This window comes from Sylvia atricapilla, chromosome 16 (assembly GCF_009819655.1).
Source record: "Sylvia atricapilla isolate bSylAtr1 chromosome 16, bSylAtr1.pri, whole genome shotgun sequence".
NCBI lineage: Eukaryota > Metazoa > Chordata > Aves > Passeriformes > Sylviidae > Sylvia > Sylvia atricapilla.
This window is the reverse complement of record NC_089155.1, coordinates 13,307,090-13,334,895: the sequence shown is the minus strand read 5'-3', so window position 1 is coordinate 13,334,895 and position 27,806 is coordinate 13,307,090. Positions and strand designations below refer to the sequence as shown.

General features: G+C 43.9%; 1 protein-coding gene across 3 annotated transcripts; it reads right to left on the bottom strand.

Moving 5' to 3' along the window:
- Positions 1-342: 342 nt before the first annotated feature.
- Positions 343-27,606, bottom strand: ZNF217 (zinc finger protein 217). 3 transcript variants are annotated; one of them, XM_066330956.1, is made up of 7 exons: positions 27,496-27,602; positions 26,407-26,479; positions 11,719-13,543; positions 9,536-9,661; positions 7,143-8,726; positions 3,711-3,837; positions 2,383-2,514 (listed from the first exon to the last, which is right to left on the bottom strand). In XM_066330956.1, the coding sequence occupies exons 3-6, from the start codon at positions 13,115-13,117 to the stop codon at positions 3,725-3,727; spliced, it is 3,222 nt and encodes a 1,073-aa protein (XP_066187053.1). In that variant the 5' UTR covers positions 13,118-13,543; positions 26,407-26,479; positions 27,496-27,602; the 3' UTR covers positions 2,383-2,514; positions 3,711-3,724. The 3 variants fall into 3 exon arrangements, with proteins under 3 accessions (XP_066187054.1, XP_066187053.1, XP_066187052.1); XM_066330957.1 differs by lacking the exon at positions 26,407-26,479 and having other exon boundaries at positions 343-2,514; positions 7,426-8,726; positions 27,496-27,606; XM_066330955.1 differs by lacking the exon at positions 26,407-26,479 and having other exon boundaries at positions 27,496-27,606.
- Positions 27,607-27,806: the final 200 nt, after the last annotated feature.

The following is a 27,806-nucleotide window of genomic DNA, read 5'->3' as shown; positions in this document are numbered from 1 at the left end:
ACGTAATAATAATTTAATACAAATTATGAAGACTCGCCAAAAAATACAATTAATGCTCCTCTCAATGTCATTATCACAAAAAAAAAAATGCATTTAATAACTCACTTTCCATTCTTGAAGGAAAATAATTGCAAGAGAAGAAAGCCAAAAAGTTTCTTCCTTATTTCAAGACAGATTTTCTGGGGAGTGACTCAGTATTTTCATGTAACTGAACATGAATTTGGATTTGGTTATTGGCAGCTTCTCCCTCTCCCCCAGCAATGCGAGGATGGTGAAAGGTCAAGTGAACATGAAATTCCAGACAACTCCTTTTAAGCCTTAAAAGCAAGACACAGAAACCAGTTTTGCAAAACACCAAGTCTATATTTACATCCACATGTAATAATATACTCAAACTAAAGTGAAATACATCATAAATTAAATGAGTAATGTGTGCCTGCTGCTTGCCGACTTCCGGTCCCAACAATTAAAATAGAACAAAATGGAATGAAATAAATACATTTTAAAAAAGGAAAAAAAAAAAAAAAAAAAGAAAAAAGAGGGAAAAAAACCGAACAATTTGTACCTCTACATATGCACTGTTATTTCCAAAGGAACATACCAAAAAAAACCAGTAGTATCCCAATAGTTAATACTGATGGGCAAAGTGTGGTGGTGCTGCCATGGAATGGAGTCTTCAGGTCCATTTTTCCATTCCAAACCTGCCCCCACCCCCCAAAAAAAACCAAATTTTTTAAAAAAAAAAAGCCTTGAGGGAAACTGTACCAGCATGAAGGGAGATTAAAAACAAACAAGCCTTAGGTCTGTTTGCTGCACAACACGTTAAAAAGCAGCCCTGCCCCGTGTGGCACATGCACCCTTCCAGGACAGGGGGAGAGAGATCACACACAAAAATAGATTAACCCTTTTCCAAGTGAATTCATCTTCAAAAAATAGGCTATAAAAGTGCAAAACTAGGAAAACAAAAATCTGGGTTATGTACATATGGCTCAGCTTATGAACAGGAAAACAGGTCAATAGTGTACAATTTCCTGATACACAGCACTTCATTCCATTGCCAGTTTACAGAGACATTAAAAACCAGTCCCATTTACAGGAACTAAGACAACTGGAACATCTCAAGTTGCATAATGAAAAAAAAAAAAAAAACAACAAAGAGTTTCTAGGTTTTGCTATTTTACATTTGCTGTAGGAAGGGAGAGAGAAAAATGAACAGTGCAAAATATTTAATTGTTTTGTTTTACTAAAATATATGGAAGTCAAAGCCAGGTACAGAAGGAATTAACTCTTAACTACAGTAACTTCATGAGAAGAAACGAGGAAGGCAAATCAAAAAATATGCAACAGTTCTGCTTTACTGGCTGGTTAACTGGCCATCTTCCCTTTACAAAAATTAAACTGCGTGTGCATTAGAAAAAACTCTTGTTGTCTTCACAAAAATATAAAAGGACATATTCTCCCATTTACAGGATATTTCTCACTCATTTTAGATGCTAAAAACTGACATCAAGAAGCTTCCAAGCACAGTCAAGTAGGCTCCATCACAGCCACATCCCTTTTGAAGTCTGGAGAACCCAAATTCGTATTTCAAGGCTGTTGTTTGAGACTTTATAGCTTTGGACAAAGGTGCAAAGGAGGGTTTGTTTTTTCGCTCTAAATGTGACTGTGTGGAGCTCAGCACAGAACCAAACATTTGAAACATGGAGATTATTATTGTTTCTCAAGCAAGTCCCAGGGATTTTCTGTTTGGATGGTGGCAGAGGTGTGTTTTTAAGTGGCTTCTCTGCAGAACAGCGACCAATGCCAAGAGAAGAATCCAAGCACATTTCAGGAAATCCAAAAGTGTCAAGTATTGCCTCATGCTTGCATTTAAAAAACCAAGCTGGAAAGAACCCCAGAGAAGCAGAGTCCCTCCAGCACGTCCTGGTCCTCATCCAGCCAAGGCAGATCAATGTCAGCACCGTTGCTTTTAACGTTCACAACATCTCTAAACCGGACACTTTCAGACAGTTTATTTGGAACTTGTTTAAAAAAAAAAAAAAAAAACTAACATAGTTCAACAGGGGAAAAAAAAAAAGGCAACAACCCCAACAGATGAGAAACTTTCACTTTTATGAAAAAGGAGCATTACGCCAACAGGATTTTCAACTTCAGTATTTACAGTTTACCTGAGGTGCAACGATATATAATCTTTCCAAGAGAAACTCTTCAGCAGCGCTCAAGTATGTAAAAATAGAACTCCTACCTAATATTTGGTCAATTAATTCTAATGAAAAATACTCAAAAAAGTCAAGGTCAAGATATACATTCTCCACACACCTTCATAACCCAACTGTTTAGACTACTCTGTATGGCTATTTGGTACAAAATGTTAAAAGAACCAATATTATAAAACTGTAGTGTTTCTATATACAGTACAATCACAGCTTAGTTCAGTAGCTTTCACCATTTTCTCTTCCTCAGGGGATGAACTGCAGTTATAATTCCATGGAATATGCACTTGTGTCCTCAGACCTGGGGGGGAAAAAAAGAGAGGAATAAATATTAATTAAATATTAAATCAATATTATTGTGGTATACAGCTCTAAAATAGTACAGCCAACTTTTTGTTGTAAAGAGTGTCTTTGTCACAAAGGGAATTCCAATCCTTGCTAAAGGATTGATACTGCCATGGAAATCTGCATTGCCAGCCTTGATCTGGCAAATAAAGTCTACTTTGGGAGATGTTCAGCCCCAAGAATTTCAGGCATGAAATCAAGTTAACAACACAACCAGACACATCTATGCTTAGTGGAGGGAACAATGAAAGCAGTAATATTAGAATAATACCAAGAAATAAAAGTTTTTAAAGCTGTCAACTCAATGTCAGATAGCTCTGCTCCCAAAATCTTTCCATAAAATCCTGTGTGCTGGCCCAGGTCCTACACCATTCCAGAAATAGTCCTGAAGTGTTCACCTCAAGGGGGGAATTATCTGTAGCTCTGGGCTAGAAAAAGGCAGAGATCTCTTTATCCCAGCCCTAGAGAGCACTTCTGTGCTGAGCTGTGAGGGGTGTTCAGGTCTCAGCTGCAGCACGGAGGGGATGAACTCCCAGCACAGGGCACAACTCTCACCTGCCCTCCTTCCCCGGGAGGGCACAGCCTCTCCTTGGTTAAAGAGAGGAAAACTAGCAGGAATAACCTCTGGATCACAGAGAAGTGGTCAGGAATCTCTCCCTTCCCTCTGGACTCAGCCAGCCCAGAGCTGTGGGCTGAGGAGCCCTGAGTGCTCAGCAGGGGCAGAACCCCCAGGAGAGCCCACCCAACACAAGCCCCGGGACCAGAATGTGTCACAGGCACCTCCTCTCCTTCTGCTTCCCCACATCTCCCTCTTCCACCCTCAAGGACTGACTCAACTTCCCCTTCCTGACTGCACTTTGACTTTCACTGAGCACTTCCCACTGGAATTATAACTAATTAACATAGTTATCTAGTGCTACCCTCTCACTTCTCAGAAAGGCACATCCTGTACCTATCAAACAAACCATTACCACTCCTCCAAACAATCAGGGCTGCCACCCCAGCATTCGGTGATTTTATAAGGCGGAGGAAATTTTTTATCTTTTCAGGCTCAGACTTTCACAAGCTCTCCCCAGGCTGGGCAGGAACCTTTGATGCCACCAACACCTCGTGCAAGATTGAAGCCCAAATTAATTCAGAAGGTTTGTTTACCTTTCTGGAGTGATTCAGTTCTTCTTGTCACTGGGTCTGAAGGGTGTGTTCCCCACAAAGGGCTCGTAACTCCTCTTCTGCAGCAGATTGCTGGGTAAGTGTTGGTAGGATGACACTGATCTCTTTCCTGGGGAGAAAGTCATTGAAGGGAATTAGAATTATTTCCTGCTGCTCTCAGGTCCACATCAACATCCAGAATCCAAAGTACCTTGACAAGTCATCTCACAATCAAGCCTCAAAAATAGAGATATTCCTTAATATTCCTATTATACGAAATTCACGATCCAGAATAAATACAAGGAGAAAAGACAATTTAACAACCTTGTGCTAAGTTCTACCCAAGTGATGTCCAAATTTTACTCATTTTATTTGCAAGAAAGAAATGTCTTTGCTTAACTAATCCCACAGCAGAGGCCTCACCTAAGGAGGTGTAAGTTCTGCACCCCTAATGCCTAATTCAGTTCCTGTAGTTGTTTGAAAATTGAGTTTTTCAATGAGTATTTGAGAGGGAAAGTGGGGATATTTCATTGCTACCATCATGGATTACATGGAACTCGTGACATTTTAAGGAGTGTTAGCACACATTTACTTGCAGAGCTTTGTTAAGCAATTCTCAGTCTAGCATACAGGTAGTTTCATGTTTATCTGGGACCATTAATTCAGATTTATATATGTGAAATCAATGCCTGTTCCATATTAAGTCTTACTAGCTTAGGCAAGCAGTCAAAAACACTTCATAAAATTAAGGCAAAAAGTCCAGAATCATTACTCCCACAGGATCCAAAAAGCCCAACTGCCATCCATATTCCATGAAAGCTTCCAGTGCAGCCTTGGAAAAAAAATAAAAAAACCCACTCGCGAGCTTTAATTAAATTAAAATGGCACCGCTAAATTAATATTTCAACAGAATCCACCGAGCCATCGGAGTGTGTCGCGAGCAATTGTCTTTAATTTGCAGCCTCTGCCAAATCAATCAGCCAACAGGTTATCCTCGATAACATGTTGCCATTGCAAAGGCAAATAATTTGAGAATAACACAAACTGAGCGGTTTCAGAATGTTTCTGTCTCTTCAGGGCAACACGGGATGGCAAAGCTTACAAGCAATAAGGGAAGGCATCATGCTTTAATCAAGTTTGCCAAGTGGAACATATTCTCCTGACAAGTTGATCCAGCATTTAACACGCCGCAGAACACGTTGGGGGCACCTCGAGGATGTCGCCACAAGGGCACACGGGCCCTCGGAAAAAGGTTTTTGACGTCGTGGTTTATTAAAAAACACAAAAAAAAAAAAAAAAATCAGCAGGGTTCAGGAGGAAGAAGGGGCAGAAGGCTGCAGGTCTGCACCTGCACAACTCTGCAGATGGGATCACAGCACACGGCTCCGAGGAGCGGAAGCGGAGAGAGACTGTTGTGTTTCAGATTTATAACGGAAAAGAAAAGGAATTTAAAGAAACTTTTATCTCTGCTCTCCACCCACAGCAAAATTCTAACTCTACATTGAGAGGCTGCTTGGCTTGCTACCTTGTACCACTCTCAATAACTATCAAGGTTTGGGTACTTCTAAGCAAATTGGTTGAAAAACCGAGAAATTAACCTTACAAACCTACATCTTCCTGCCCAGGGCTTTTACAGAAGTTGATAGAAACCCCAGTAGAGGGGGGCTTGTTTCACGAGTCTTTCCAATAGAGGTAACAGCCATAAAAAGTTGCTTTTCTCGCCCTGAGCCAGCACCGGGTAACGAACAATGAAATCCTCATTTCCATGACAACAATGCTGTCAAATTAGCTGCAGCCACAGTTGTGAGAGCTCCAAATAACAAAATCAATGAGAAGTTCCTGACTGCGGGGCAGCGTCTCCAGGCTGGCAGCAGGGAAGAGGAAGCAAAGCCCAGCACTGAGACTTCCCTGACACAGGTGGAGCTTCTAAAGAAGAACCAGGTGGATTCCATGAAGTCATGGTTTAAAACCAGAGCTGCTCCTTCAGCTGACACACTGCTGACACCTCCCTGGTCCCTCTGTGCACCTCCACATCCTCTCCATCAAAGGACAGCAACAACTCCTGTGCTCCTGGCCAGCCCTGTGCAGAGCCCAGTGCCCATTCTGCATTTCTCACAGCCATTCGGGGCACACAGGAATGAAACCAGGAACCAGCCCCATTTCCCCACCCCTGCAGTGACTCAGCCGTGCTGCTTTTCCTTCTCCACTCCCTGCCCAGCCCGGACACAGAACTGTGACACTTGCCCTCACCTTTCCCTATAACACACCAGGCACGCCTGCATGTTTCTATACAAATACAAATTATATGTGATACATTTTAAAGCCCATAACCTTAAACAAGCAAACAAAAACCAGAACAGAGTGAGAAAATATTTTTTTTTTTTGGCCTCATAACTAAATGTGGATTCGGTATTGCAGTTTGCTCTGACCTGAGGGAACACACCCCTGGCTTGTCACCATCCCAGGCTACTTCAGAGGAGCAACTTTACTGCTTCCAGAGAATGGGAGCATTCAGAGTTCAGGAACTTCACAGACTTTAAGACTACACAGCCAACACTGGCTATTCATTTTTATAATGGGATCTTCGTCTCAAAATTCAAAGTCCTGTATTTGTAGCTAAGTACATGCTGACCTCAGCTTCAAGTCATAAATACCACCTTCTACAAATAGTCAGACAACTGCTTCAGTATCACCCAGCACCTTTTAATCTTGGCCTCCTGCTGACTTTTCGAAAATGTTGATCAAGGACAAAACACAAAAAGCATGTGTTTTGTAAAAGCACCAGAGTTCTCCCAATACATCACAAATCATTTATCTCTGCTAGGCCCAGAACTTTCCATGGAGCATTACTATACCATAATTAGAATAGCAGAAATCTGTTGTCTTGATTTAACCAAGTATTCTGTTCCTACTAAAAGTTAAACATTAAAATAACCAACCCACTGAAGAGCAGAAGTCTAACATTTAAATCAGTTTTATGATCTGCAATACATCCTTTTCTGCTCCTGAAGGGAACAATTGTCTATGGCAGCTTTTTTTTTTTATTATTTTGTAAAAAGTTTTATTAATATTCCAGATGGTCCAAGACTTCTGGCACATTAAGCAGAAAGGCTCATTCCATATCCTGGATTAGTCAACATGTCTGGAGTGGTCTGATGAGCAAACAATACACGTTTGCCATCAGAAACCCACAGCAGAGGGGAAGGGGGACCTTGAGGAACATCAGATCCCTGTTTAAAATTCAGCCCTTCCACACCTAATTCCCCAAGCCAGGAGTTTGCTGAACCTGGATTTTAAGTCTAAAATCCAAGCACTGACTGGACTTGGCGAAATGCTAAGCACAGCTGTATTTCCAGCCTTTCGAGGTGGGCACAGACACATTTATATCCCATTCCCCTCCCTGTGCAGTGGTGTCAGAGGAGGGACTGACTGTACCTTCTCCTGTCGAGCTGGTGACTTGGCCATTGCTAGATCCACAAGAACCATAAAGAGACCCAGAGCTGTATGGCTCGTAAGGTTTGAGAGCAGTCAATACATTGGGAGGATCAACATCATCTGCACTGAGGAGCCCTTGTTTGCCTGGCAGGACAGAGGATGCGGGTTTGGTGCGAGGGTATTCCTGAGGTAGCAGATTTGCATATCTGTTTGCAACACGGAATCTGCTCATTTCGTATCTCCTGTAATTAGCCAGAGGAGAGTCCAGGTGCTCCACACCTACCACAGAGGGTTTCATCCGTTTGGAAGAGGTCTCTCCATAGTCCAGAGTTGCATTGTTGCTCCCAGATTTACTAGAGAGATAGTCTCTCCCTCGGTGGCAAGGCCAGCCAGGTTCACTGAGGTGAGACTCGAGAGCCCCGTTCATGCTGCTGCTGATCAGAGCAGACTGAGTCACTGGGGCACTCACAGCTCTGATTTTAGATTCAGATCTTTTTACTCTGTCCAGCACCGGAGAGATACTGGAACTGGAGTGCACTTCTTGCTGAGGTTGTCTGTAGTTGTTTGCCTGAGCTCCAATATTACTTTGCTGTTTATGAAACTTGAGGTTACTCGGGGCTGTGCTGCTCGACTCGCTCCCGGAGAAGAGAGGGGCTTTGTTCTGTGGAGGGGCACATTGCTTGGCTTTCCCTGCCTGCAGTGGTTTCTGCTGTGGATTGGTGGCAGCCTTGTTTTTATTGGGGTGCAGAGGCAGAGGAGGCACATCCTTGCCCAGCAGGGCCGGGGGACAGCCCGTGCGCCGCGCCTTGGCCACGGCCTTGCTCCTGTAGCCGTTCTTGTTCACCGTGTCAGGGTTGTACTTGTGCATCAGCCTCTGGTGCATCATGAGGACCTCGGGGTAAAATGTCCTGTAGGTACAGAAGGGGCAGGTGCTGGGGGCCAGCAGGCCTCTGCTTGCAACCACTGAGCATTCCTGGGAAGTCTTACTGGATAAGTCCAAGGGCTGCTCGTGACAGTCCACGACAGCTCTGCGTTTGTAGTTCTCAGTGCATTCTTGCATATTGTTCACATTTTTCCCACCTATAAAAGCACAGATATACTGGACATCATCTTCCTCTGATGCCACGGAAACCTTTCTCTCTCTTTTAGGCTGAGCTTCCTTGGTTTCCTTCTCAGCCTTTAGTTTCTCCGGGTAAGGAGCGGGCACGTTTTCAGGTATTTGATTCAAGCTGCTACACACAGAACCTTTGTTCGATTCCCTGGAATTGTTCTTTACTTTTAAAAAGACTGTGCTGCCTATTGCATTGCTCAAGGACAGAACTTCCTTTTGCTGCTTGGCAGGTGGGCAGCTCTCAGCATCTTTGGCACCATCAAAAAGCCTCTTCAGATTTTTGGTTTCTGAAGCAGCGTCAGCAGCCAGCAACAGCGCCGTCTCCTGACCCCGCAGGGAACCTTTGCTGTCACCCTTCCCATCGGCCGCGCCGTCACCGTGCCTGTCCTTGTGGTGTCTCTCTAAATGATACCTCAGGGAAGTCTTCTGGGCTGCTGCATACTCACAGAATTCACATTTGTACGGCTTTTCACCTGCAACACACATTTATCAGTTAGTCAGGCGGAGATTTGAAGGCTTGATCACAAACACAAGGGAAATATTGTGACTCTAAAACATTAAAACCGACTTTTCTCTCCCCTTCCACACGCTCCTAAGTCCCAAACTCATCTAAAACATTTAAACAACAGGATCTTAACGCTTTTACTAACTACAGTGACATCTTCTGGCTGTGCTGGGATGTTTCCACATGCTGGCTATGGATGGAGATTGGAGCTGACAACGCGTTTGGAACAGAGCAAGGAGAGGAACTCTGGGTCAACCCCAACAAGTTGCAGCCCTTGATCACCCCACAAGTGTCCTATTCCCCACACAAATGGGACAGCTCAGCTGCAAACAGAGCTGCTGCCCAAGAACCCAGGCAGGAGTACTAAGGGTTTGTCTGGCTATGCAAAACAAGGAGCTGAGTTGAGAAAGAGACTCAGCTTTTCCCCAGGTGGCAGTACCTGGCAGACAACCAGCTTAACACTTGAGAAATTGGCTGGGTTTTCAATTAAAACCAAACTCTCAACTTTTGCTACACTGCTAAAAGTAGAAAAAAACCCGCCTTAAAATAGATGGTTTTAAAAAGACTTAATGTAATTTGCATTATTCAAAAAGCATTTATAATTATGTAAATAAATCAAATCCATTTTAATTGCGATCATTTAGTTTTGTTTAGAATTAGAGAAAACTTTGTTCTTAATATCAGTAATTTTAAGGGCAGATTCTGTTTTTCAACATTCCATCCAAGTGGATTCAGCAGATTTCCCTCCCCACCCTGAAAGGTGTAGCCCTCATTTACCTGTATGAGTTCTGAGATGAATATTGAGGTAATAATTGGAGCGAAAATACTTTCCACAGTAGCTGCACTCTCTGGAGGTTCCGAGGGTTTTAACTTTTGTTCTTTCCAAACTGTCTTCATTTTTATCTTTAGGAGAAAATAACAGGCATATTACAAAGAGCAAATGCTAATCTGCAGTCTTGTTTAAAACAGTAACTTTATTAAAAAAGATAAGCATAAAATTATGAACTGCTGTCAAATTCTACACTCTTCAAGTAACTTTTGCTCTGTTTTGCTGTGTTCTGAGCAACAAGGGCACAAGAGTTAAAAAGGTTTCTGTCCAGAACACTGTGGTTTGTGACAGTGACCAAGGAGCCCAGAGAACAGACGAGATGCAAAACAAGATTCAAAGAAGAAAAGTTCTCTTTACTGACCTACAGGACCTTGACAGAGAACAGCCCATCTCAAATACTCACACAGGTTATAAACACTTATTATTTTATTAAAGGGGATGCTTGAATTAGTTGTGAGTGGGATGATTCACACTAAAAATGTGCTCCGTGCACAACAGCCAAACACAGAGAGGTAGGGGAAGGAAGCCTTTTTAAATTAATTTTAATAATGATATCATTTATGAGCTAATCAATGGCATGTCTGCAGAGAGGCACTCCTGAGATTTGATGAGGAATATTTCCTAGAAGCTCCGTAGATTTGATGAGTATTTCAGTGAGTTACAAGGAGTGAGGAAGTGCCAGGGTGTCCCAATGGAAACAAACGCAGGGATGACCAACTAAGTGGGTGCAGTGCAGAGGCAGGAGGTGCCACAGGAGGGCGGCAGGGACAGAGGAATGGCAGAGGATTCACCCAACCACCACCAGCAGCACGCCAAACTCCGCTGAAAATCCACACAACCCCACTCAACACCCAAGGCAAGGCTGACTGGACACCAGGTGGAGGAAGGAGACCTTTGGCCAGACTAAGAAATCGGATATAGAACAGACTTAAAAGAGTTCTTTGAGCTTCCAGGCTGCTGGAAAGTTTCTCTCCTGGAAATGGAGCGCATGGCTCAGCCCTGGTGAGTTAAACAAACAGCTCGTGTCTCCGGAGGTGTGACTCAGCAGCTCACACCAAAATCTGCTCTGCTTTAGGATAAGGCGCTGAGAAACAAAATAAGCAACTTCACATTAGGTCATCGTTTCATTCCTTTGTTCCTGCAGGCAAAAGAAAGGGCTGCACATTACCAGAAATGGCCAAGTCAGCCCTGTGTGGGTGCCAGGACATTCTGTACGTCGTGTCTTGCCCTGAGATTATGCAAGTGTCTGTTCTTTAACGCCGGCTGGGAGCATGTCACACAGAGAACGGCAGATTAGCTGCCAGACTTTCTGCCAGGCCTTTTGTCCCCTGACATGCAATCTTTTTCAATTAAGGAATCATTCAGTATCACTTGCTTTTCTAAGACACTGTGACATGCAGAATTAATCCTGGGTAATGTACAGATGGAGCCCATCCACGCTGTCAGCAATCCTTCCAGGCAGAGAAGTTAAATATACACCTCTCTTACTTACAGGTCCGCGTATTAACACCCTGTGCCCTTACACAAATGATTCAAACATGTTGGTTCTGACATTTAGGCTTTCAAATCACTGTTCCAAGCAAACAATGAGCTTGTAGTTAGATAGAAAAAAGTTTTAAATTATTCTTTACTTCTCAAAGCCTTAAAAACTGCTGGTGTTGAGCACTGAACATTTCTTGCACTTACAAAATAAAGGGGAGAAGAAAGTGAAACTGCAATTATCTCCTATAAAACACTCTTTGTAAAGACATGCACTGGATAGGAAGGGATATGGAGCACTCCAAAGCATCCAGTTAAATTAGAGATAAGGGGTGAGTAAACAGGGATTTTTTTCTGATTTTTATATTAAACTCACTGTTATGAAATCTACTTCCGTAAACTCCAGTAACTGCAAGAAGCCCCAACACAACTTCAAAGACCTCAAAATGGCAGCATCCAAACCTTCCTTACCCTCTCATTTTCCTCTGTTCCCTTTCCCCCACCCTAACATTCCCCACCTAGTTTTTTACCATTTCCTATCACATTCTGCAAAGATAACAGAAAAGCACGACGCATTCTTCGGCTCTAAGGAGTTCCTAAACAACTCTCACTAAGAACCACTTCAAACTGAAGTGCTCCCAGAGCTACTCACCTAAAGTAATTGTTTCTGGAAGCCCATCCTCAGAGCCATCCTCAGAGCCTCCCTCCATCCTCTCTGCTGCCCCGTTCTCCTCCAGGTTGGCCATGATATCAGCACAGTAGGTCCTGGCAGCAGTGGACGTCTCCCCATCACCCCGCCGGTCCCTCTTGTGCACTCTGGAGTGAAGGACCAGCTGGTGGTACGTCCTGAAGGCTTTCCCACACTCAGAGCAGTGGGTTGGCTTCTCTTTGCTCTGGGATGATTTAGAATCCATCTCCATAGAAGGCACTTCACCAGCGGGATGTTTCAGTTTGTCCTGGGTTAAGTTACCATTCCCTGCGAAACTGCTGTTTTTATTTACCTTTGACTTCCCTGTAGTTTCAGCCTGGCTACCTTTATTTGCATTCCAAATTTCACAGAGTTCTTCTTTATCTGAAGATGACTCATCGTTGTCTGTACTTCCTTCTTGCCCCGGTTCTTTAATCTGCCCGTGGCCGACTGCAATTTTACCTTTGGTAGCCAGCTGCCACGCTTGATACGTGGTGAAAGGATCCAGCTCCGCGATCCACTTGGCAAGTTTCTGCAGTTTGTCCTTTTCTGGAGCTGAATTTGGTCTTAAGTTCAAGAATTGGAAAAATTCCTGGTTTTGAGATGTTTCTTCTGCATTGACTTCAGCAGTCACTTGGGGGCTTTCACCGTTGGGAACCGATTCTTTGGTGTGCACTTTACTGTGCTCAATTAGAGTCTCTTTATTGTGAAATAGGAAACCACAAACCATACAAATTTTGTAAGGTGACGTTACGTTTTCAGTTACATGCTCCTGCACCACCTCATTTATTGTTATGGGGCCTTCAGCGCCTTGTTGGTGCTTGTTTCTAGAACCAGGTTTTCCAGTGTGCGTTCTCATGTGATTTTTGAGGAACCACGGCTCTTTGAATCTTCGCCCGCAAACGTTGCACCAATAAGTAAAAGAATCTTTATGTTTTTTCATGTGCGCCTCGATGTCAAAAGCTTTATCAAACGTCTGCCCGCAAACTTTACAGCTGAGCTCTTCGCTGTCCTGCTCGTTGCTGGGCGAAGGGGAGCTGGTTCTGACCTGACATTTATCCAGAGGGCTGAGATACTCCGCCTCCACCCTGAGCACGGCCGGCTCGCACAGCGTGGGCCTGTGCTGGGTTAACACGTGCTTCCCCAGCTCCTCGGGGTGCTTGAAAGTCTCGTCACAGAACATGCAGTCCAGGGGCATGCAGCCCTCGGCCTGCAGCAGGAACTTCTCCTGCAGGCTCTTGTAGGAGATGGTGTTTGTCCCTTTGATGGTCATGGAGGCGTCGCTGGTCTCCATCTGGGCACCCACGGCGCTGGCCAGTCCCTCGGGTCCGTCCATGTATGCCAGGAGAGGCTGCGTGGGCATCTTTCCTCCCTCCTGCTCCCTCTCACATCCCTCAGTGGCAGCCTGCACTTCCCTGGGGGTGGCCCCCGATGGCAGTAAGGACACTTGTGGAGTTCTCCAACATGTGCTCGGCTGGAAAACCTCTAAACCTCTCCCAGGAATTTTTTTTTTTTTTTTTTTTTTTTAATTTATTTTTTTTTCCCCCACCAGTAAAAAAATTATTTCTTCGTCAGCTTTATGTGCTTTCACACATCCCAGCAAATGTATCCAAAGGTTCACTCAGTGACGGGATGAGGTTTTTTTGTTTTGTTTTTTAATTGTTTCTTCAGAGTTTTCAAGTCTACAGATACAGTCAGTGGCACTTAGTTTTGTTGCAGAAACATTTCAAATAATTGCATTGGGTAAAATACACTCAAGGCCAAGTTCAGTGCCATAAAACTCCAGCACCTGCAGGAGAGAGAAAAGAGTTAGTCAGACCTTTCAAAAGAGAAGTATTGTCTCCCAAATAATGAAAATATTAGGGCTGAGAACCATCAAGTGCTTTAGAACAAAGTGTATTTTTAAGAGCCAACGAGGGGTAGGTAGAAGGCACCTGGGTCACTTTTTTACCTGCCACAGCTGGAATAGTTTGGTTGTGAACATCCCTCTGTTTCCAACTGTTATTTCTTTGCAAGACTTTGTCTGTCCCTTCTAAACCTGCTCTTACCCAGTGATATAAAGCTGCTGTAACCATATTTCAGTGCACTGCTGAATTCATAACAAACGAGTAGCCCAAGTAACCTTTCCTTGAACCTGTAAAACCACAGCAGACTCACTTGTTTGTCCTCCAAAGGCTGCTTAGCAAAAGGCTTTTTTAAAATACCAGACAGCTTGGAATCAGCTTTTATAGTTCTGGTACACAGGGAATGTCAGCACAATCTTTGTATTAAGAACCATTCACCAGTCCCACTACTCAAAGCTTTCCCTATCACTCACAAATTTACAGTATCTGTGACAATTCTGGGCTGGTACAAACAGAACATCTCAACATTTTGTATGAATTAATTACACTGTTTCTTGAACAGTGGTTTAGGATTTAAATCATGCAAGAAGCCAACTACTACATTATAAAAACAAAACTCTTCTACTTTTAAAGTGGCACAAAACAAAAAAAGGATTTCTTGATTATACTCACAAAGGAAGGTTTACGATCCCACAAGATTAAAAAGGGTTATAATATAGTTAATTTAAATCTCTGTCTGAGTCTACTCACGGGCCACCATTTGGGCTGACAAATTACAGTTTTGTGGAGTTCAGGACTCCAGCTGATTAAATTTTTGGGTAAAGGAAAAGTCCAGCAAACTAATACAAGACTAATATAAACTGCAGAAGAATCATTCTGAGACATTTCCAAATAAAGTAATAACTAATGAAAAGAATTCATTCAAAATCTGACTCAAACTTTGGCAAATTATTTCCTAAGAGCCTGCTGGCCAGTGACCACATGACTTGAATTAATATGCCCCAAAACACATTATGCTCTATAACTCTTTTAGCAGAAAACAGCACAGACACAGTTGAGGTTTAAAATTCACCTCAATTTCCACTTCTATGGAAAAAAAATGAAGCATTTAGTTTTATTTGACCCAAAGAAAGGCCAACAATTCAACCAGAGCTCTGCAATAGTTCAGGCTGTCAGGTTTCCATGATAAAAATGTGATTATCAGTTGACTCTCAGCTATTTCTGATCAGAGCTGGCTGGACAGAAGAAATGGTCTTGAGCCATTAAATCTTAAACCATTTTCAGCAGAAATGAGCCCAGGCAAGAGAAGCAGCTGGGGAAGGAAACCTCAGCACACACTGGCAGGAGTCGTGGATCCAACATCTCAAACACTTCACATCCACTTCCTGCAGCCTTGCCCTGAGAACACTCCTTGCTTTTCATTTGAAAAGTCAGCACCTCCTTTCCCATCACGCAGACCACAAGATCCTGGGGCCTAATGAACATGGGTAAAAATAGAAAATAAAATAGGAAATAAAACGCCACCACACCAGAATGCCAGTAACAGAAGAAAATTATTGTTACCAGCTGTCTGTCTTCCATTTTTTTCCTGTTTCTCTAAAGCTTAAAGTCTCTTCACTGCCCAGTCCTCTAACCCTCAATCAGCACAGTTAATATCAAGAATTTTCATGGGGTTTTCATCCCAAGTTGTTTCAGGCTTGGGCCAAAGGCTCATCCCAAGTTAAACACAAAGGCAGGACCTTGCAGGGTAAAGTGGAGTGTGAGAGGGAACAAATTACTGCTGATGGCGACAGAACCTGCCTTTTCTGCAGCCAAAGTCTCTTTTCTAACTGCGCCCTTTATCCCCATTTTCAGTTTTATCACTGCCATGATTAACACTTCCTCTCTGCAGAACAGCTCAAAAATCTCCTGTAACGGGCAGGTTCAGGCTGTGTGGTGACACTTCTGCTTCCACTGCAGCCTCTTCCTTTCTCCTTTCCCCACCCAGCTCAGACCTCCCCTCACTCCCCACAGGCAGGTGAAGGAGCCAGAACCAAAGTTTGAAGCTCAACTATTCAAAAAACTTTTTCCCTTTTGTAAAACATCAGGCGAAAAAAAACCAAAAACACAACATATCAAAGGCTGCTGGTTAGCATGTTTTATACTTCATGTTTCAACTTGCCTTTTTGTTCTATTTCTACTGCAGTTTTAAGAGGGTTGTTTTTACCCAACATGCTACAGCAAAGCTCAGTGAGTATCTGCCTGAAAATAACTTAAGTTTCAAATTAAAAAAAAAAAAAAAAAAAGAATCCAGGCAAGATTCAAGAAGTGGAACAAACTTAAGAATGGATTGCCTTCGCTTTCAGAGCCATAGGGAAGTAAAAAATCAGGCTGCAGAGAGGCCAGAGGCATTTCTGGGGCACGAGTAGATCCAAAGGGCAGTGCCTGGAGTCCCACAAAGTGAACTGCTGGGATTCATCAGCCACTGCTTCCCCGCTCATGTCTACAAACAGAAAAAGCCAATTACGGTTTGTTACGCTCCCACTTTGTGGCACTACAACAAACACACAATGGAGCAACAAGGATGAAGTCACTGGAGAAAGGAAACAGCTGGGAAGCAGCAGGATCCACCCTCAGTGTCCCTGTCCTTCATGGCATTGTGGGCTGAGCGAGGGACACCACACATGGCCCTACCCAAACCCAGCCCAGGTAAAACCAGCACTGAGACAGCCACAGCGCCAGGATTTTTATTTTAATTTTTAATTTAAATTGAATTTAGTTTTAATTTTAGTGACAGGTAAAGATGACATCTAAGGAAGGCCCCAGGTTGGTCACTGATGGGTGAAAAATCCACCTCAATCAATCGATAACATTTTCCCTGATAAATCTTGGCAAACAGGGCTGCTTCAGTCCCATCTCAGCTGTCTGGCCAACAAACCCTGTCCTCACAACCACACAACCAACACCTGAGCCACCAGAGGAGTTCAACAGGAGCCTGGAGCCAATTTTGGTGGCTCTCAATAGGTTTGAAGCCCTTTGGAGACTTCATCAGAGCACTGTGCACCCTCCACCAAGCTGAGCTGGCTGCTCAGAGCTCTCACTGCTTTTCATAAAAGGCTCTGAAGAGCTCTAAGAACCAGCCACAGCTCATCCTCTAGGCAGGGCTGCAAACAGAGCAAGATATTCCTGTTCCAGGAATCTGAAATGCCTCTCTGCAGCTCTTGCTCTTGGATACACAGCTCTGAGCACCTACAGAGTGGGGAAAAAAACTGCAGGTAGCATTTCTGAAGGAAAAGTGCAGATGCAACTAGACAGGAATGTATTTCAACTGAGAAGAAGGAAGAATACAAGTACTGGAGTCAGGAGGTGAGTTAGAAAGCTCCAGTCTTATTCTGTATCTGGTGATTACACACTTCACTCTGATTAGAGCCATGGCTTTTACAAGTAGGGAGGATTTCATGCTCTCCTGTTCAGACAAGCCAACACATGCCAGAACTACAACCCAAATATCCCCACCAGGATTTTATCCATTAGTAACAAACCTTTCTTCCTACTGAAGAGAATATGCCTTGGATTTGAGGATCAAAAACGCTGATTAATTACATTCCTGTTATTCAAAACCCTGTAAGCAGCAGGAAAGCTGTCCAGAGTTGCCTCAGTTCTGTTGTTTCCTTGGAAAAGTGAATAACCTGCAACACTGACTGTGACTGAAGGTCTGTGCAGGAGCCCAACAAATAAAATACAGCACCTGCCCTCCTTCTGTCTTCTTTCACTTTCGGAAGACAAAAGGACACGGCAGTATCAGAGATACTGAGCAAAGGAACAGAACAAAACAGGAAATCCTTCCTTCCAACAGCTGAAAAGCGATAAACGTGCTACAGATGAAGGTTGCAAATAAAGAATGACTTATCCCGCTCACAAAGCAGGTCAAGAAACGCCACTTGTGACTTCCCTGCCCATCTGTAAATGTCCCTTTGTCCCTCCTGCCCAGCCCAGGGCCCACAGCCTCCAGGGATGCTCCGAGGGGAGTGAGCAGGGCAGGAGGAACCTGCCCAGCTCCTCTGGACTTTTCCTGCAGTGACCTACCCAGGAGTGACCAATCCGTCTCAGTCCCAGGGTCCGCCTACTGCACTGGATGCAACTACAAAGATATTTCAGCTGAGAAGAAAGAATAAAACTGCTGGAGAAGTTTGAGGTTGAGCATTTAACAAACTTCAGCTCACCAGTGAGCCATCCCTGGCTGGGGATTTCAGCAGGTTCACAGCAGCAATCGCCATTACATTTATAAACACCACAAAACACCCATAAAGATTCCACTGGATAGATGAGAACATCTTGTTTTCATTGCACTTGCCCCACAACCTAAGAACCACACCAAAACCCTGCTGCATATAAATGCACTATTAAAAGAGAGAAAAGTTTAATTAACTGTCTGTAGAGGAATTTAATTTATTTTTATTAAATTGCACAACCCGAGACAACATATTACAGTCCTGAAGATTTCTTTGGGAAATGACCTATCAGGAGTAATTTTATTGCATTTCTACTTCCTGCATTTCAAAATTTCCATGAATATGTAATACAAACTCTAGACACACCTTTCAGAGAATAGCAACGTCTAACCATTGAATTTCCCATTTTAAACACATTACAAGGCACTGGGAATAAAAGTTGCGTGGCAGGTCTCAGGATAAGCAACTATTCTTTGCTAATTCTGCACTGCAAAACTATTGTTAAACTGTTAAAAGCAACCTGGAACAATTACAGAAGTTAAAGCAGTTGCTGCAACACTTTCTGAAAAAGAGAAGTGAGAAAACTCGAAGAGTTACAGCTAATTCCAGGACATTAAAGTTACTTTTCTTCTCTGGCAGATAAGAACTCAGACACAACTACCTCAACAGAAGATTCTCAAATGCAAGGCCAGCAGCAAAATTATCACTGCTTAGGTCACACCTTCCTGCAGCTGCTGCAGATCAACCACCTTAATTTTTACTGGGTCTACTGGACTTGAGAAACTTACATGCAGCTAACTCTCATTTCCACTTAAAAAAAGGGTTCTTTTCCACTTCAAAAAACCCCTACAGTTTTCCTCATGTTTCAAGAAGTTTCAGGATATTTAGAGTCATTTTACATGAACTGTTCTTTCCTCTTGATGTGTTTATGCCCCAGAACAGATTGCTGCTAAATAGATCTTACACTGCTGATTGCTTATTGGAAATTCCAAGTTTAACACTTTTTTTTTTTTTTTTTCCATTCCAATTTCAAAGATTTACCGTAGTTGTTCCAGTCCTACCTATGAACCATAGATAAAACAACCCAGTTAACATCACTTTTAACAACACCTCGCTGGGACCACAAATAAAACCTTCTGTGTGTTATCTATTTTATCTGGGCACAGCTGTGTTCAGGTGTTAACACAGATCACAGGCAGAGCAGCTCAGGTATAAATAAATACAACTTCAAATCTTCAAATAAAACCTGAGCTGGGCCTGAACTTAGAACTTATTTAGAACGGTTTTTTTTTTTTTAATATACATATACATCACTGCAGAAAGCTAAGGCAGCTGCACCACACCTACAAAGTTAAGCACAAATAGCACCTTAAAACAGTTCCTAATCATATTTAGGAGCTCCAGATTTTGGGATGCCCCTCCAGTGTCCTGGCAGAGCGTGGTGTCTGCACAGGCCACCAGTGACCCCAGAACCGGGAGCAGTACCCTGGCACTCCTAAGCTCCCACACTCACTCAGAAATGAAAGCCAAGCGTCATCGTGAGGTCCTCACTCACCAACTGTCCCAAAAGGTGAGTCAGATTTCCAAACTGCACGGTGTGAAATCTGGGGTTTGCCTGCAGGTAGCCGGGGTTTGCGACCACCGCGGCAGTTCCTCTCTGCGCTTCGGCAGAAACGCGCCTGTGTCACACTCGGGGCCAGGAGGGGCTTTCCTCCAGGAGGCACAAATGCCTCTGCACCCCAGTCTGAGCCAGGGATAACTCATCTCAAGGGAGATGACGAAGTATTGGCCTCATGGAACCATGACCTGGCTTCCCAAAGAAGACAAGTGTCCATTGCCTACGACTCAAGTGAAAACAACGCTGCAAAGTTATCAAAGCTGGCCCAGATAAAAACCTGATTCTGCACAGCAGCACAGAAGCCAAGAATTATTCCTCATTACTGGGCATTCTGCTGCTTTCTAGGGAGGGAAAGAGCTACTCCCATCTTGAACAGTAGATCATTTCACACAACTTCCCAGAGTATTCTGTGCTAGTGGAGGAGCACGTGAGTGATCCCAGCGCTGCTCCTGGCCCACACTGAGCCTTTTATACCAACTGTGCAAGCACAAAACTGGTTTTCAATACTTTGTTAACAGCTCAGCCTGATAAAGAACTAAAACGAGCACTTGTAAAGGAAATGGAGATTCAGGGGGAGGAAGGGGAGGAAGAGAGTTGTTTGTTTCAGTTGCAGGAAAGATCAAAACGAAGATGTTCAGGTTGAAAAGAGAACATAAAAGATGACCCTAAACTGGAATTTCCACTCCCTCCATCTGCAAATTTAAGTCCTCCTCGTTAGTCCTCATCCTTCAGGCTTGAAGATTTCAAAGTTACTCTAAACTTAAACTCTTAGGAAAGTTTTCACTTTCACGGCTCATCCTTTTTATCCTAAGAGAGATGCTCAGTTACAGTCCCTTCTAACAACACCACAGAGATTTCCAACACAAAGATCCCGAAACAATTCACAAAAACACAACCAGACTGAGACATACACAGAGACTGTTATTACCCAAGCATTTCTGCACACACACTTCAGAAAGGGTTTGTGTTGAAAGCCCTTTTGTAGTCAGATAAAACAGACACACATGCGAGTCATTTTCCCCCCTGAAGTCTCGCAAACAGGATTTTAATCACCAGTGGAAAATAACTCATGGTTAATAATGAACAATATTAGGAAAAACTCCCTCCCCCCATCTCAGACATCTATACTAATAAAAACAAAGGATATCCTCTTTCTCTAAAAAACCTTTTCCTGTGGAGTCCCTTTTTCTTGAAGGCTATATGTCTACCAGGGTTTTGGCAGAGGATGGATGAGCTGAGTGTGTCTCCTCAGAGAACTGAATGCCTCTTCTATCAAAAGATGTAATTAGGCCTTTTAAAGCAGGGAACGTATAAGCTTGCAGCATTTTGCACATGTTTTTCCTCCACTGAGCAAGAGCAAATATAAAAGACACTAATTCTTGGCATTAAAGGAGGAAGTATTGACTTTTAAAGTTCAGAAGGACTGCTAAAACTGCCAGATTTTTTTTTTCCTTTTTTCCCCCTCTGATTAGGAGAGAAATTCTCAAGAACCACAAAACCAAAGTGTAGTTTAGATAACAGAAGTGGTCAATACCTGTCGTAGAGAAGGTGAAAGACACAAGAATAATGCTATTTTAAATAAGTCTGGGACACATTTCACCACTGCTGCGGGATGATGCAACTTCATTAAATCAAGAAGTTACATGCACTTAAACTGGCAATGACCCCTTACCTTACAAAACAGTTTATTGTTCTCTCCACAGCAGGTAAAGGCTCTCGGTGGAATGAGTGATACATTTTTATTGTTGAGTCAGTCTCACCTTACACAGACTGCCTTGTATGTTTAGTCTTGGTTTTCATTTAAAAGAAGGTATTTTCAGAGACCTTAAAAGCAAATTTGTATTCTTTACTTCTCTGGCAGAAGGATGTAAGGTCTCTCCAACAGCCACAACTACAAAGAAGTGGTAAATTCAGTTTACCAAATTAGACTTAATTCCTTATTACTCAAGAGCCAGGAGCTCCTCTGTAGCAATTACAGGCAAGTTGCATCCCCTTTGGGCAGCATAGGTGAAATAACAGGAAAAGAGATTATTTTACCACTCCTGAATTGGAGAGAAGTGGTCACTTCCACGGAGTTCCCTTTGTTAAGGGCGATGATGTGCCCTAGGTGCCCTCACCTGGCTTCAAACCTCAATCCAAGTCCCACCCAGCTCAAACTGCTGCCCCTTGGAAGGAACAGGGCAATATCTCATCCCTGCACTCTGCAGGGCACTTGGAAGCTGTCACTCTCAACACAACCACAATCAGGTGCTTGCAAAAGTCAGTCTTGAAAGATGGAAGAAGATAAAAGAGTCCAGGGAAAAGACGTTTACTTGTAGCTCAGTCATCCCCTGGAGTGGCATCTGAAGGTACTAAAACAGAAAAGTGACAGGAACAGACACTTCCAAAAGCTGCCTCCTTTCTCCCATGCAGGTGGGAGATCTCCCAGAGACTGATGGAGAGTTTTTAATTCCCCAGGCTCACATTATCCCCCCCAGTGGGCTGCAGGGATGTGTGTGCAGGATCCAAGAGCCTGGGCTGCACAGGGCCTGTGGAGCAGAGGCAGCATCTGCAATGAACTGAGCTGTCTAATTTCAGACCTCAATTTCACCAGCAGAAGAACAAAAAAAGTTACTAACAGACAGGAAAAGTGAACAAACTGAGGCTTCTCTGGGCCACCTTCACATCCGTTTTTCCTTACACTGTCCATCAGTCCTTGGCATCAATCTGAGCAATTCAAATTTGCTTTTTCCTGAGTACCAAAGGAGGGAGGCAGAGAGAACTCCCAGGATTTCACCCATCCAGTCCTCCACCCTCACAATAAAGGGTAAGCACAACACAAAGGCCTCAGTTTCCCTGATGCAGCTCAGGCAGAGGCAAACCACACTCCCTTTATGACAGTGAGGAACACAAGTGTACCGATTGCGCATAAACAAACTCAGACTTTGATACTTTTAGTTACATAAAATCCGCAGCACATAGAAAAGCACCATCCAGTCAATTATTCACTTCTGCTCGGATGGTTTGCTGCTCCAATCTTGAAGTCACCCTGATCTGCATAGATTTCCCTGCATATTCCAACCACATTTCCTCTTGTGCTTACTTTTGAAATCCTCAAGGCAGCTTGATAAACAATTCCATCTCATTGTGCTCCCAAACACGCATGTCACCCAGCTTCTTAATTTCAAACTCCTTTTTCCCTGCGTGTGCACTGTTTCACTTTGAAACTGCAAAGTCTGCTCTTATCACACTGCTTCAAAAAAAAAAAAAAAAAAAAAAAAAGGAGGAAGAATCAAGAGTGCTAGATTTATGATAAGCTATAAACTGTGCTCTGACCAAAGTCATATGATTCTAACAGTAGAAGTTCTAATGTATTTTTCCCATTGAAATACACCCACGTTTGGCATAAACAAGCTTCATCAGCAACAAAAGGAGATTATTTGGCAATTTCACTGAAGAAAAAAAAAGAAACCAAAAAACAAACATGTTGATTTCTAAAACCAAATTATTTTGAAAGAGCAACTTTCTGTTTTGGAAGCACATTAAAAACCTAGGTAAGTTTAGGCTGAAAAGGGCTTTTTTTTTAATCCTAAAAATACAACATGTGTTGAGAATCTTACACAGCTCGGTCACATCCTTTTCCTTACTTTTGCATTCAGTTGCAAATCTCTTGTGGAATGAGTCACATCTCTCTCAAAGCACGCATACAGTAGTCAGCAGAATCCCCCCAGCGCATTCATGCACCAGGAAGAAAAACTTTTTTGTTCCTAAAGTCACCTTAAGAAAGGCGGGGAGGAGGGAGGGGGGGGGTCACCAGAAATGGCCCCAAAGTCGGTTCAAAGTTAAAAGCAATTTTGCAAATAACGCAGATATGAGAAGTGGGAAGGCTCCGAGTGGCCCCAGGGAGGGCTGAGCTGGCACATGGCAGCCCTCTGCAAAAGCCCCAAGGTTCCCTCCTGCTATATTTAAAGACAATACCTCAACAGTGAAGTATTACAACATTCGAAGGGAGATAAATAAGCATAAGACGCAGGCAAATATCCTCGGTTATTGAATCACCCTGAAAGCGGCGTGGAAGTGCGAGGCTCAGTTCAAAGGTCAAACTCTTCTTTCAGCTTCTTGCAAAGAAAAGAAAGCTCAGCCCATTTTACCTTGGGGAAAGGGGGGGCTGCTCCTTCCATATGCCAGCATTTCATAACACACCAAAGAGGGAGTGTATTTACATCCACACGGGATGGAATCTTCTCCTAGGACAATGCATTCCAAATCAAGATTCAGGTTAGAAAGAGCTGGGCCGACAAAAAAGTCCCAAAGAACAAAGGGAAGTTAAAATTCACTTAACGTTTCCCCAGAGCTTCTTAATTGCAAACTCTCAGATTTTTTTTTTTCTTTTTTGTAACTAAAAGTTTACTGTAATCACTGTTTTGAAAGTCTAAGTGAAAGCCACAGTTCCCTTTAAAAAGAATTTCCCCCTGATCACAGTAATAACTTAACACTTTGTGTAAAATATGGTATTAATCTATCAGCATGGTTCTAAATGAAAATACAATGGTAAAGAGGAGATATTTCTGAAGGTTAGAAATAAGTGCTCAAAAAGGAATTTCTGGAGTGTGATCTAATGAAAGGGGAAACCAGAATCAAGTAGCCTTTTGTGTAAGACAGTCTGATAAAAAGGTGCTAAAGTTTATTATCTTCCTCTTTCTCTAGCTAGCCCCTACCCTAAATCTTGCTCTCTCCACCCCTCCACCAAAACAAAGCAAAAACCAAAAAACATTATTCACTCAAAGAGGAAAAGAAAATCCTCTAATGCAAAGCCTGGAAGCCATTCTCTAAAGACTATTTAATATGAAACTTTGTTTACAAGACACCAATACAGCCTCCTTACCACACTCAAAACCAGAAAACATCCACTTATTTAAAGAAATGCTTTTGCTATTTTGATCAACAAGGACGTCGGTATTCATTTTAATTTTAAATTAAGCCCCAACAGTGCCATAAGAATGTTCTAAACTCATCTATGATATGCACTGTTTGAGAATGTTTAAACAAAGGAAGTAGGAAAAGCCTTAAAATACACAGCAAAAGTTAATGGCTTCAATTTTTAAATCTATCCTGATTGCAGCGGGGCAAAATGATTCTCTCATGCTCACAACTCAGCCTTCAGAAAGAATAAGTGCAGTCAGTGGAGTAATTTGTCCCACTGGAAATTCTGTATAAAACATCCACCTAAAATAAACAAGGCTTCGCAGCAAGAATCGTCAGTTGCCATTAAGGACACACCTTAAAGTTCTTACCACACAGTAACTAAACAAGTACAAACTAGTGGGGACTGTTTGCTACTTTTGTCTTAAAAGTTAATGAGATCAATTCGCCGCTCAGTATCAGATCCTCAGATCATTTTCTGCAAAATGGAGCACACAAACAACCCCCCCAAAAAAAGCACGAACATCCAGCCTTCGAGGGGCTGTTGTTGTTATCAGCCAGCCTGAGCTTCTTGGAAAGGCGGACAGAAAAAAAAATTCACATTTAAACCTGACACCACGTAATAGTAAAAAGGTAAAACGCTGAAGTGCTCAGAATCTGGAGCTCTGGTACTGGAAGGCAGCTGTTGTTCCCCTGCCTTTTCTTTTGTTGTGCTTAATCTCATGTCAAGTCATTCAACCAGCTCCAAAGCGATGAAGACATAATTGAACAACCTTAACTAAAAACTGATCTACTGTTCCTCAACTGCCATATATGCTGCTGAAAGATTAAAAAAAAAAAAAAAAAAGGGCTAACTTATGAAAAAGAATCCACAGAATTTAAATCAGCAACTCTGGTGCATGCAGAAGAGTTGCTTGGCTGAAGGCCAAGCCAATCAATAAGCACTGTAATAACCGTGGTTCTAAAGTTATTTGTTTTTCATATTCCCCACCCTGAAAAACTTAAAAGGCAAAACTTGAAAACTCAGATGCTGATTTCAGGAAAGAGCTGCGAGACAGAAAATCCAAGCATTTGGCTCAAGTGTGACGAGATTGCTCATTTAAAAAAAAAATAGCAACAAAAAAAAAAAAAAAAAAAACCACGTTGCAGAAAGATCAGTGATCACAAAGCCACATTCCTGCTACAGATCTTAAAATATTGACTCAGTTACAGAACTAGTAAAGGGGAAGAAGAAAAAAAAACCCTCCTCCACCCTCTCCCTCTTCCCTCCCCCTCTGCCAAAGAATGCAGTTTATCCGACTTATTTGCAACTGTCCTTTTCTATTATCCAAGGAAAGGCTGAAACCTCAGTGCGGACATCCCAAATTAAAGTCTTAGCCGTATTCCCAAACCTCCAGTTAATAAGAGCTCCTAAGAGCAATAAAACATGGCGTTAAAGCATTTGCAAGCCATTGTCATAGCCCTGTGCTCTGCTACCTTTGCAGGCACAGAACCAGCCCCCACCAGCATGGAAGCGTTGGTCAGCAAGTCAATGCCTGCTATTCAACTTGTAGCTAGGCGTTTTATTTCTGTGTCTTCCAGATCATATCACCCCCGTGCATTTCACGGCCTAATAAAATGTGAAGAATGATATGCTCCCTTCTCTCTTCTCCCCCCGCCCCACCTCCCCTCCCTGCATCTGAAACTGCGTTATTTCCCTCTCTTCTTTTTCACACATTCTTACAAAAACTTCCCTTTTCACATACTTCTATAAGAAAATATTTCACTGCAGCTCTACTTCAGTTCCTATTTCTATTTTCGATTTTCACTAGATTCTTCTGCTCCTGCCTCCCCCTCAAACCCACTGGGTAGAAACTGATGGAGTTTTAAAGCTCTCAAGGTCATTTCAAAAATGAAAAAAAAAAAAAAAAAAGTTGCCTTAAAAAAAAAAAAACCCAAACCTTTAAACACACAACCCCCCCTTAAAACTAAACCCTTTTCACATTCAAACGCCTTTCATCAGCAGATCAATAACCCAACAGAAAGATTTTTGTTCCCCACCACTTCAAAACTATTACACTTCAATTCAAATACTTACTGGGAGTCACACAGCACATTTTATGGGATGGCTCATTAGAGAACATACAGAGCTTACTTTGGGTGCAGGTTTTCTGTGTAGGAAACAAACAAACAAAAAAACCAAACCTCACACCCCAAAACAGAAAGTCCAGGGGGCATCACGGAACAGGAATGAAATCCAATCTCTGGATATTCTAGAATTTTATTGTCCTCGCCTGGCAACCTCTTTTGTTGTTCAAGAAGTCAGTTGAGGCTTATTTATTTATTTTCTAAACTTCCTATTCCCCTTTAAAAAAAAAAAAAAAAAAAAAAAAAAAAAAAAAAAAAAAAGACGATGCTAAAGAAATGATCGGGAAGGCTTTGGTCTTTGAAAGACAAAGGTAAATGAAACAAAAAACCGCCTAAACGGATCAATAAACTTTTCATTAACAAACCCCCCTCCTCCTCCTCCTCCTCCTCCTCCTCCCCTCCGCCCCCACGAGCCACTTACTACAAAAATCCTTCTTCCAGGAACATCTTTGACTGACAAAGAAAGAGGCTCTCGTGGCCGCGCACCCCCGGCCCCGGCCTCGGGGCGCCCCCGGTGCGGGCGGAGCGCGGCCCCGGCCGGGGGCGGCTCGGGAGGGGGCGGCAGCGCGGGGCCAGCGCCAGCTTCGGCCCGGGAGGGAGCTGGGGAAGGGCTCCGGGCTCCGGCCGCCGCTGCGCCCGCCCCGCGCTGGGGAAGGGGCGGCGGGAGGGGCCGCTACCTGCGGGCGGGGCCGGCGCGGCCACACACACCTGGACCTTCCTCCGCCCCCCTCCCCGGCCCCGCGCTGCCCTTTCCTGCTCCTCCTCCTCCTCCTGTCCCCCACGGCCGCCGGGACAGCGCGGGGACACGGAGTGGGGATCGCAGCCCCGCTTCAAACCGGGCCGGGGGCTGCGCCCCGAACCCTTCAGACATCCCGGCGGCGGCGGCCCCCCCGCGCTCCGCTCGCACGACCGGCCCCTCACGGCGGAGGCCGCCCGGGGGACGGGGCTGCGCCTGCCGCGGGTGCCCCCCGGGGGGCGGGGGAAGGTGAGGAGGAGGCGGCCCGGAGCCCCCGGCAGGTGCCCCCCAGCCCTGCCTCACCTGAGCCGAGGCGCCGCGGGGGAGCGGCCGCGCCGCGCTCGGGGCACTGTTTGTAAACGGCTCCGCGGCAGCTGTTGCTCGGGCAGCCCCGGGCCACGCCCCCGCCTCGGGCACGCCCCTCGAGCGCGGGCACGCCCACAAAGGGGCGGGGCCTTCATTAGCCACGCGCCCGGCGCGTTTCAATCAACGTTGGTCACGCCCCCAGGACACGCCCCCTGGGGCCACGCCCAGCGATGGCCACGCCCCGTCCCCTCAGACGGGACAAGGAGTGATGGACGCGATCCAGAGCGCAGCCCCTTCCACCCAAACGT